We start from the raw sequence: 12,079 nt of genomic DNA on the forward strand, positions 1-12,079 counted from the left end.
AATCAATTCCATATTCTGATAATTTCCCTGAGATGATGCTATTTGATTGACAAATGCCCACAACACTGAGGCCATGATTGGTCAATGCCATAAATGGCATTCATGAACGATATCATGACTCTCTGTCCATCTACAATTCAATAGAAAATTTAGTTCTCACTCATTTTCATGTCCCACAGCCATCAAATGTTCCTCGTATGATAACCCTTTTATTTCCAGAATCATCCTCCTGACCCTCCTCTGAACCCTCTCCAATGCCAGTGCATGTTTTCTTAAATGAGGAGCCCAAAACTGTTCACAATGGCCATGGTGAGGCCTCACCAATGCCTTATAAAGCCTTAGCATCACATCCCTGCCCTTGTATTCAAGACCTCTTGAAATGAATGCTAACATTGCATTTACCTTCCTCACCACTGACTCTACCTGCAAGTTAACCTAAGGATGTTCCCTTGGCATCTCCAATTTTTGAATTTTCTCCTAGTTTAGAAAAGAGTCTGCTCATATATTTTTGCTATCAAAGTGCATGACCATGCATCTTCGAACATTGTATTTCATTTGCCATTCTCTTGCTCATTCTCCTAATCTATCTAAGTCCTTCTGCATCGTACCGGTTTCCTCAACACTACCTGCCCCTCCAACAATTTTTGTATCATCTGCAAACTTGGCAACAAAAACATCTATTTCTTCATCTAAATCATTGATATACAGCTTAAAAAGAAACAGTTCCAACACAGATCCCTGCGGAATACCACTGGTTACTGGCAGCCAACCAGAAAAGGATCCTTTTATTCCCACTTGCTGCCTCCTACCAATCAGCCATTGCTCTAACCATGCCAGTAACAATCCTGTAAGGCATAGGTTCTTAACTTGGTAAGCAGCTTCATGTGTGCCACCTTGTCAAAGGCCTTCTGAAAGTCCAAATATACAACATCCACTGCATTCACTTTATCTATCCTACATGTAGTCTCCTCAAAGAATTCCAACAGGTTCGTCAGGCAAGGATTTTCCTTAATGAAACCATGCTGACTTTGTCCCATCTTGTCCTGTGTCACCAAGTACTTCATAACCTCATCCTTAACAATTGACTCCAACATCTTCCCAATCACTGAGGTCAGACTAACTGGCCTATAATTTCCTTTCTGCTGTCTCCCTCCTTTCTTAAAGAGTGGAATGACATTTGCAATTTTCCAGTCCTCTGGCACCATGCCAGAATCCAAAGATTTTTGAAAGACCATTACTAATGCCACCACAATCTCTAATGCTATCTCTTTCCGAACCTTAGGCTATCATCTAGCACAGGTAACTTATGTACCGTTAGGTCTTTCATCTTTTTGAGCACCTATATCCACTTTCACCTCTGTTTTATTTTTTACATACTTGAAAAAACTTTTACTATCCACTTTGATATTGTTTGCTAGCTTGCTTTCATTCTTTTCATTGCTCTCTGTAGGGATTTAAAAGCTTTCCAATCCTCTGACTTCCCACTAATTTTTGCATCGTTGTATGGTCTCTCTTTTGTTTTTACCTTAGCTTTGACTTCCCTTGTTAGCCATGGTTGTACTATTTTGCCATTTGAGTATTTCTTTGATTTTGGATTACATCTATCCAATGTTATCCTCATTTCCCCAGAAACCCAGGCTATTTCTGCTCTGCTGTCATCCCTGCCAGCATCTCCTTCCAATTTACTGTGGCCAGCTCCTCTCTCATACCACTGTAATTTCCTTTACTGCTACATCAGGCTTTACTTTCCCCCTATCAAATTTCAAGTTGAACTCAATCATGTTGTTATCACTGTCTCCTAAGGGTTCTTCTACCTTAAGCTCCCTAGTCACCTCCAGTTCATTACATAACACCCAGTCCAGTACGGGTAATTCCCTAGCAGGCTCACCGACAAACTGCTCTAAAAAGCCATCTCATCATCATTCAACAAGCTCACTGTCTTGGGATCCATTACCAACCTGATTTTCCCATTGACCGGTATGCTGAAATCTCCCATGACTATCATAACATTTCCTTTTTGACACACCATTTCCATTTCCCATTGTAATCTGTGGTCAATATCCTAGCTACTGTTGGGAGGCCTGTATATAACTGCAGTTGGGGTCCTTTATCCCTTGCAATATCTTAACTCAACCTATAAAGATTCAACATCTTCTGATCCTCTGCCACATCTTTTTACTGATTCAATGCCATTCTTTACCAGCAGAGCCACACCACCCCCTCTGCCGACCTTCCTAATCCTTTGATAAAATGTGTAACCTTGGACATTTAGCTCCCAACCACAACCATCCTTCAGCCATGATCCAGTGATGGCCACATCATACCCAACAATCTGTTAAAGTGCAACAAGATCATCCACCTCATTTCTTATATTCTATGCAGTGAAATATAACACTTCCAGCGCTGCATTTGAACCCTTTTTGATTCTCATCCCTAATGCACTAATACTCACCCTGCTGGCTGCAGTTATGTACTATCATCTGTCTGCCCTTCCTGTCAGTCTGACTGCATGCTATCTTTGCCTTTTTACCATCCATCCTATCCTGAGTCCCTCCAGTATGGTTCCCACCTCCCCGCCAAATTAGTCTAAACCCTCTCTAACAGCTCTAACAAACCTGCCCACGAGAATATTGGTTCACCGTGGGTTCAGGTGTAACCCATCACTTTTGAACAGGTCATGCCTCCCCCCAGGAGAGATCCTTATGATCCAAGAACCTGAAACCCTGCCCCCTGCACCAGCTTCTCAGCCATACATTAATTTGCCAAATCACTCTGTTTCTACCTTCACTGATGCGAGGCACAGGCAGCATTTCAGAAATTACTACCCAGGACGTCCTGCTTCTCAGTTTTCTATGTAGCTCTCTAAATTCTCATTTCAGGACCTTTGTTTTTCCTTCTTAGGTCATTGGTATCAATAACTGGCTGCTCTCCCTTCCTTTCCAAAATGTTGTGGATGTGATCCAAGACGTCCCTGACTCTGGCATCTGAGAGGCAATATACCATGTCCCGTTCATGTCCACAGTGTCTCCTTTTTGTTCCCCTAACTATCGAGTCGTGTCACCACAGCTCCCCTCTTCTCCCTCTTTCCCTTCTACACCACAGAACTGTGCTGAGTGCCAGTAACCCTGGAAGGACATCCCCCACCACAGTATACTTAATATTGAGGGGAATGGCCACAGGGGCACTCTGCACTAACTGTCTATTCACATTTCCATTTCTCCTGACAGTCATCAAGCTACTCTCCTCTGCAACTTTGGGCTGATTACTTCTTTGTAACACTGATCAATTATCGCCTCATTCTCCCTACAAGCCGAACGTCATCCAGCTGTTCCTCCAGATCCCTAACAGTCTTCAAGGAGCTGCAGCTGGATGCACTTCACACAGCTGTAGTTCCCTGGGAGACTCTGGGTCTCCTAGGACTCCCAACATCTGGAATAAAGTGCACACAACAGCCATTTACTACACTAGGAACAGTAAGAGGAAAAAAAAAGGGAACCTCAATGGAAGCTTACACAGAGCCGTGCCTCCATTTGAGCCAAAGCCTGATACACCTAGTCCCAAGCATGGCTGCCCCACTTGTCCCTTCTGTACTTTTAAACAATTATCACTGACCTGCAGGAAAACTCATTGCTGTGGCCTGTTCCTGCCACTGATTGGACCATCAGATTGATCACTGACAGCTACAATTACATAAAGTATGATTCCCACCATTGGAATATTCTCTTCTTTATGTTCATAGACTACAACTTACTAGGGCACCTTGATGCTATACTTGGGTAAAAGCTACAGATTGCAGAGGTCTCCTTGACACAACACTTATTAAAAGTTGCATTGCTATCAAGGACTGTCACTCTCATCTCATTTCTGGAATTTACCTCTTAGCACCATGTTTAGATCAAGGCTATTATGAAATCTAGAGCAAAATGGACAGCACTGAGACTATCAGGGATCTATCTGCATGATAGCAGTATGACATAAAATGGAGTCATAGAGTTAGAGTAATAGAACGCTGCCGCACAGAATCTTCCATCACTTTTCCAGTCAATGAGAGGAGACTAATTGTGAAATAATTTGGCCCATCTTCTGTTAATATAAATAAACAAGCAATTTTTTTTCACAGTTTATTAGCTACCTATGTTCTAACTGAACTTGGAGCAAGAATGTTGGTGCAATTAATTGTGGAGCATAAATTTTCATTCATCTGGGCCTTTGTCCAGCCTCGCTGGCTTTGTTGCCCTCTGTGCTTTCTGCTATGACTTGATATTGCACGGAGTGAATGTAATTGGCCTGAGTAATACTGCAAGAGTTTCAAGGTATTTTATGATGGATCATTCACTCAGCACTCATGTCTGAATATAATTCTGCATACTTCAGTCATATTCTTGGAGGTTTGTTTTTTATTTAGCTGTTAATTATCCATCACCATCCTCCATTGGAGGGACTGCAGAAATTTGATCTTGTCTTTTCTTGTAATTTGCTTTACGGAGTGCATGTTTTTTTTTACTGTTTAGCAGAGAACTTTATACCTCTAACAGTTTGGCATTTTAGTTTTTTCTTAGCTCTACATGGTGCTATTCTCACAACCTGTCTGTATTTACCTTTGAACCAATTTTATTAACTTGGTATAGTGAAGAATGTGCCTGCCTGCCATGGGATCCACATTTGACCTGATGGTGTAAGACATAATGGGGTAAGGAGTCAACTTTGAAAACTACCTGAGCTGCCATCTCCAGCTGAATGCCACCAAACCTCCAGTGGTTTGTCTTATCACTGAAAAAGGAGGTTACCAGATTATATTATTCTAAAACTGATGATTAATCAGTTTTAGATTAACATATATTTCTGACATTATTTTACTTTTTCATTTTTCAGATTTATTTATTCTAACCATTGTTGGATATGATGGACAACCATCATGACTAGAAATATTAACATACTTGTTGGTTTTGAGGAAGAAATTCCACAATGAATATCGACCAGATGGTAATCTTAATATGCATAATGTGCAGGAGCTTATCATTTGCAGTTTCAGAAGTTAGCTTACTGATTTGGAGATGGAGAAGCAGAAAGCACTACAACAGATACATCATCATCTGAGAGAACCACTATATGACTAAGTTTCTGTCTAATTTAACCAAAATTATGGATATAACAGCCACTTACTCAGAGAAGTGATCTGGATTGGTATCACAGTAGTGCCATCAAATGAACTGCATTATGAAGTCTAATTTTCTTTCAGCAGATGCTTCAGGAGAGGAAGATGATGGCAAGGCAAACAGCCACCATTACCTTCTTCAAGAAATCACCGACTTCCCAAGGGCAGGCGTTGCCAGGTCAAACCAGCAATTCTGATTCTCCCTGTCAGCAGCTCCCACATCTCGAATTCAACTGATGACAGATTGGAGGAGAAAGAGTGTGATAATGTAACAAAAGACATGGGCAACTTAACACTTGCCCTGAGAGCAGGCATGAGTAGCTTAATTCTGTTTTTACATTACTGGTTTATTTATTAATCATATTTTATCAGCTTATTTTATAATCTACTTTTTTAATTATGTACAACTTTGCAAAATATTATTAAACCACTAAATTTTAACAAAAACCTAATGAATATATAACCTGATAGCAGACATTTGCAATTATCCTAACATAAATTATTGCATAATTATTTCCAAAATTAAACTTAACAAAGTGACGTCTGGGAAGGCAACACTTCAAAATATGAGGTAGTACTGTACTTACATAAAGTAGATAAGTAAAGCTTGATTTAATCCAGGCGAAGCAAAATCTTACATTTTAGGAGTATTTCCTGCCATGTAAAAATGTGACTTTTTGCTCAACTGATACATTCCCTTGATCTTCTTATTAAATTATAAATCATTTATTAAAAATTCAGTGATGTTATTCAAAAACTCACATTAATATAAATATGAAGTATGACAAATAGTTCTCATTTTCTCTTGTCAGTGTGCAGAATATCCTTTAACTGGCCATGAGATTAAGTTAATTAACCTCATCTTCTACCAGCCACCACATCCCATCACCACTGCTCCTCCATGTTCTTGCGAAAGCAGATCAGAGCTCGGGAGTCTGATTTCTGGTCCGAGCTGCTTTAGCTAATCCAACCTGGGAGGTTAAAGGGGCTTCTGCAAGCTGTATTTGCAGCCAGGTCTAATGATCATGAGTTAGTAGAGCTGTAGCCCTGCAGCTCTAGTGAAACAGGCATGATCCCATTCTCTAGTGTTGGCTGTATGACCTTGCACCAGATGTAGGCTTCTTCCTAATGCTCTGCCACAGCAAATTGCCCCTAGTGTTTAGGGTGAGTGGTAGAATTTACAGACGGGAATGTTAGGAGAGGGGGCAATAAAATTAGTATAAAATGGGCACCTGATGGTTGGCACAGATTCACTGGACGGAAGAATACGTTTCCATGCTGTAGGACTCTATGATCATCTGTAACTTGCTAAAAAAAGTTGCACAGAGGTGGGCATTAGTGCATTTGATATTGGGGATCAATATGCTCTCCCTGCTCATAAGTGAATGCTCACCTGGCTGGGAAGTAACAGAAGTCAACAACTTTAGGGAAAACAGAACAAGCTGGGAAAAGCTAAGCAATTAACAATTACAGTGGCACAACTGATATTTGCCTCAGAGACTTCCACAGAAACTTGCACAATACAGTTCACCAAATCAAACAATAATTCACCCAGTCCTGATGCAGAATTTTGTCCTGCAACACTGACAGTTCTCTTCCTCCTTCAGATGCAGCTTGTCCTGCTGAACTCCTCCAGCAGGTCGTTTGTTGCCAACAACTCAGAAAGCCATTACAGTGCACTTAAAGAGTACATTTCCAATGAGCCAATGGTTTTATGGATGGATCTGTTGTCTTCATGCTTCTGGAGAGTAGAGCTTTACAAGATGCTGCAGTTCAGAAGGATAGCTTGTTACAGGACATCGCTGCTGGCGTTTTACATAGTTGTAAATACATCGGTAACAGTAGACATACCCAGAGGTTGCCAAAGCCGTATCATTAATCCGGGCCTTGTTGCATATAGGACATATGGTCTTCATCTTGGGCAAAGTATCATTTGTCAGCCTATCAAAGTGCACTGGTGGGGGAGGAGTTGGGAGGGAGGAAAGGGATTTAATTGTGTCCTGGTTTTCAGATGAATACCACCATTCAAGAAACTGCAAGAAGAAGATGCCCACTGAAATACCAGTTGAAAGAGAGACTGCAGCACCACTCAGGGCATTACCAAAGAAGGTGGACAGCTTTCCAAGCACACTACAAGAGAAAGAAAGAGCAGAGGTCAGAATACATGCACAAAATTTAGAGGTTCTGTTTTCCCAGTCCATAATGTCCTGAAGGGACTGAACACATGATCACCCCTATAGATTAACGCAAATCAATAGTAGAATTGATTTTAAAGTTCTTATTGTTTTAAAGCTCTTAATGGTTTGGAACCAGATACATCACGGAATCATTTTCATTTTATAATCCTGCTCAAGCTCTCAGGACTTCTTTTGTCTCTTAAGCTTAAACAATCTTCCTCAAAAAATTGGCAGGTCAGCCTTCTTTAAACTACACTCCTAAACTGTGGAATTCAACACTGCAAAGGATGTAGATTCAGTTGATACTTTTACATGACAGATCAAAACCTATTTATTTAACTTTGCTTTTAACTAACATCTTTTTGTTTTTTATTTTTTAATGTCTGCACTTTTTCCCATTGTAAAGCACTTTGAACTACTTTCCTCTGTATGAAAAGTGCTCTGCAAATAAGTTATTATTATTAAATATAATCACACTTATGGATCAAATTAGTGCTTTTAATTGGCATTTTTCAACACTAGGTGTTTCCCCTTAACTTCTAGATGTTTGTTTTTAATCACATTCTATGACTTGAATTCTTTGCAGTAAAAACTTTGGAGAGACCTATGTATTTTATTAAGTCCTTCACTTTGTTGAAAGTTTAAAAAACACCTCAAAAGAGATTTCCAAAAACCAAAAGGTCCTCCACATCAGTAACCTCCTTTATAACTTACATTGCTGATATAAAATGCTAGAAACATTAAGCAGATCAGGCAGCATTTGTGAAGCAATAAAGTATTAATAATGGTCAATAACCATTTATCAGAACTGTAACAAGGCCATAAATCCAATGTACCAATGGTTCTTTCTCTACAAATGCAGTCTGATCTGTTGAGTATTTCTAGAATTCTCCGCATTTATTTCAGACTTTCAGCTTTTGCATTTCTTTGCTTTTTTACTGCAAACCCTCTGACTTTAGTTCTTCAAAACCTTTTCCTTACCTTGTACTGATGGGAGATCTGTTCACAGAAGAGGATCTTTGGTCAAAACTCTGCAAATCTGCATGGGTCAGGTTTGCCAAGCGGACACCAGCCACTCGCAGAAGCGGTGAGTGGAAGTGTGTTTTTCCAAAGATGTACAAGAGTCGATAGATGAGGAACCACCCCTCCCAACCCAAGTTCACAAAGGGATATGCTGCAAGGAAAGCTTTGTATAAGCGCTTCCGAGGAGATTCTGGGAGATGAATAGCATAATCGTCTTCCTCTCTCAGTCTGGCAAATAGTCTGTCTAATTTCACTTTTATATATGGAACAGCAATTATCATTAACAGAGACCGCCAATGTTGGGCCCGTGGGAGTCCATGGCTTGCTAGTCTGCACATTCCACGGCCAATTGGAATTCTTTTCAGACCATAAAAGTTTTCTGAGAAGGAAGCACTAGCTTGAGACAAATAGTGACGCTGAAGCAAGAAGTCCAACAGAGTGTAGATTTCATCAAACCATCGCCATAGAAAACCATAACGAGCTGGGTTGGATTCCACAAGTACCTGAAAAAACATTACATGACCATGAGATCAGCTGTATTAAAGCTGAGGGTTTTTAAGTAAAGTTGGAAATAGGGCCTTTCTTTTCTTGGATACTTACAGTACATTCACATGGAATTGCTATTGCACAAAAGAAACTTTCAGAAAACTTAAAGCTCACTAAAGGGACAGTGCAGTGGGAAAAGCATCAGTTGGAAATACATAACAGGGCATGAATGGCCATCTTCTGCAATTTAATATTTTATTAATAGAATATACTGTTAGTAGTCTTTCTCTACCGTATCGATCAGCCAACCCTAACATATCTCAACAATATTATTCATAAATTAATTTTAGCTCCTTTTGATCCTCTATAAGCCCAACATTCTAATCTCCTCCTTAAAGATCTGTCCTTTCACATCCATGTTTATACAGCGCTCATTCTCTCCCCTCCAGAATGCAGAGCTAGATAAGGAATTCCTGTCAGAATTAACTTCAGTGCCCTTCTACAATAAGATTAATATCTGGAGAAAATGTTCACCCCTCTCAATTTCAATTTTCTGAAGAAATAACACCTGATTCCTCTCCTTATGTATACATTTCCCTCCATTGTGTCTATTGCTGCTTGATATCTGTGACCAAAATTGCAGATATTGTAAATATTAAATAAAAACAAAAAAATGATTGAAATACAAAACAGATTAAAAAGCATTTGTGAAAAGAGTTTAATGATTCAGTTCACAACTCTCTCATCAAAACTGAGAAAAAGTGGAAATCAAATGTTTTATTTTTCAGAGAAGGGAGAAGCTTGACTAGAAGAATGAGAATAGCTGCAGGATTATGGAAATGAAGAAAGGAAATGACACAAATGATCCTGTTGGAAAAGATGGATTTGAAGGCTTGGTAATCATGATTAATTTGTCAGGAGGAGTGTAAATGAAAAGAGATAATTGAAAACAGGGAAGGGAGAAACAATGGTAAAACTCTTGAGAAACAAAGCACGATGGATGCTGGAACTACTCCAGCATTTGGTCAGGCAACATTTGTAGAGAAGAAAACAGAATTAACACAACTGATTTATGAGCTTTCATCAGAACTTATGAGTTCTGTTGCTTAAGCTTACACTGGGCATTGTTAGAACAGGGTCAGAAACTAGAGAGAGAAGTCAGAATTATTAGGAAGCTGCCACCACACTCTCTCACTGCGCATTGCTCCACTCGTTTCCACCTCCTTCCTCTCCTCTACACCTTGAAAATAGATTCTTAAACTTTTCTTATTCTGATGACTGGTCAACAGCCTAACTGTGATTCCATTCCCCTCTCAACAGATGACACTTGACCTGCTAATTTATAACATTTTTTATACTCAATAAATGTCATGCACTCAATGCCACAAGGATGAATGGCATATCCTGTCTCTCAACTGCAACCACAAAATTAACTATCAGAAACAGATCAAACCTATAGAGGCACTTAGCCTCATCTTTTGTTGATAGGAATCAGGCAACAATAGCAAATTTCTCTCTACTGAAAAACTAGGTTTTTTAATATATCTCAGTACATGTGACAACAATAAACCAACTTTAAAACCGTTCTTTATTCTATTTAGAGATACAGCACAAAACAGACCCTTCCAGCCCTTTGAGCTGTACAGCCCAGCAAACCCAACAACTCCAATTTAACTCTAACCTAAACACAGGACAATTTACAATGACCAATTAACCTACTCAGTAAATCTTTCAACCTTGGAGGAAACCAGGGGACCTGGAGAAAACCCACACATTGCACGGGAAGGATATATGGAGACTCCTTACAGAGGATGCTGGGATTGAACTCTGAACTCTGATGCCCTGAGCTATAATAGTGCATGCTAACTGCTACACTGCCATACAAGAGACCACCCCCACCCCACGAACACTCATTTTTGGCTCAAATGTTACTTGACCATTTAAGTTATCCATGACCCATTTCTTTTGTTGTGGAGCGATTGATTGGCAGCCAAGAGCAATTCCTACCTTGCAAGTCACCATCTTCTCATTTCTGTAATAAAATGCTGTTTTTGAGTGCATCACAACCAGTAACACTGGATTAAAAATGGGACCATATAACCCCTCAAGCCTAGTCTTCTATTCAAAAATTCAGGTGTGAATCCTAAATTCCACCAAATCCTAATCTTTCAATTGTTCGGGGTACGAATTCACTTATAAATAGACTTTTGTGTTCTGGAGTAAAAATTCCAAGCTACTGCAAAGAAGCTTTTCAGCTCACTGCTAAATATCCATTCTTCATGCTGAGGACAATCAGAACATATTTAGTTTCAAAATGTAGAGAAACTAACATAAATGAAGTAATTAAAAGGATTTAAATACACTTTATATTTATTCAAATAGGGTCTTTGCTCTTGCATTACCGCAAACTCAATATTTTGCCATCCAACCCACACTTCTCCTAACCCTCTTCTCTACCCTCACAAAGACATCCCCCACTCTGTCTCACAATCATGTTCACACAGGCCTCCCACTCAGTCCTACAACATTCTTTACTTCACCTATACTCTTCACTGACCTGACCTCAACGAGACCATTCCTCTCCCCATCAAGCACTCTCCTCTGCCTGCCTCCTGCCTTTTCCTACATTCCCTTCATCTCCCCCTCTCCCTTAGTATCCTCCATCCACTTCTTTTCCTCTTATCAATCTGCATCTTTCCCCTAGCTTCCATCCACTCCATCTGCCTGTCAGCTCCCACAACCCTCACCGCATCTTCACTTCCCAATTTACTGTCTCATCCCCTCCCTCCCTCTATCCCAACCCCTGCTTTCCCCATTCCCTCCGTCCCCTGTCTCAACCTCTGTTCTCCGCCACCCCCGTTCCTGTAACTGCGAACTGCTTTGTCGAGGATCCGGTTTCTGTTCCGGCCGGGGCATGGGGGTCAGCCTGACGCCCTGGTATCTCACCTTGCACAAGTGATGTAACGCCGGTCTAACGGCCGACATCAACGTGTCTTGAGCCACTACTTCGAAGATGGACAGTCGGCCGGAGGTTGCCGACAGCCCAGCTGTCAGATGGGCTCCGTGCTCCGCCATGGCGACCAGTCGTCAGCCCGAACGCGCATGCGGACCAGGGCCAGCAGTTTGTAAATCCCGGCACACTGGATCGCAAACATGAACCGGTATCTAACGGAACCTGGATATGGAATAGATTCGATCGAAATCGGATCGCCATCCGAATTTCAATGCAACTGGATCA

At 40.6% G+C, this 12,079-nt stretch overlaps 1 protein-coding gene across 1 annotated transcript; it reads right to left on the reverse strand.

Moving 5' to 3' along the window:
* Positions 1 to 5,225: 5,225 nt before the first annotated feature.
* Positions 5,226 to 12,050, reverse strand: pex12 (peroxisomal biogenesis factor 12). Its single transcript, XM_059972978.1, has 3 exons — positions 11,788 to 12,050; positions 8,314 to 8,858; positions 5,226 to 7,285 (listed from the first exon to the last, which is right to left on the reverse strand). Exons 1-3 carry the CDS (start codon positions 11,914 to 11,916, stop codon positions 6,889 to 6,891), a joined length of 1,071 nt encoding a protein of 356 aa, XP_059828961.1. The 5' UTR covers positions 11,917 to 12,050; the 3' UTR covers positions 5,226 to 6,888.
* Positions 12,051 to 12,079: the final 29 nt, after the last annotated feature.

Source organism: Hypanus sabinus, chromosome 6 (assembly GCF_030144855.1).
Source record: "Hypanus sabinus isolate sHypSab1 chromosome 6, sHypSab1.hap1, whole genome shotgun sequence".
NCBI classification, from domain to species: domain Eukaryota; kingdom Metazoa; phylum Chordata; class Chondrichthyes; order Myliobatiformes; family Dasyatidae; genus Hypanus; species Hypanus sabinus.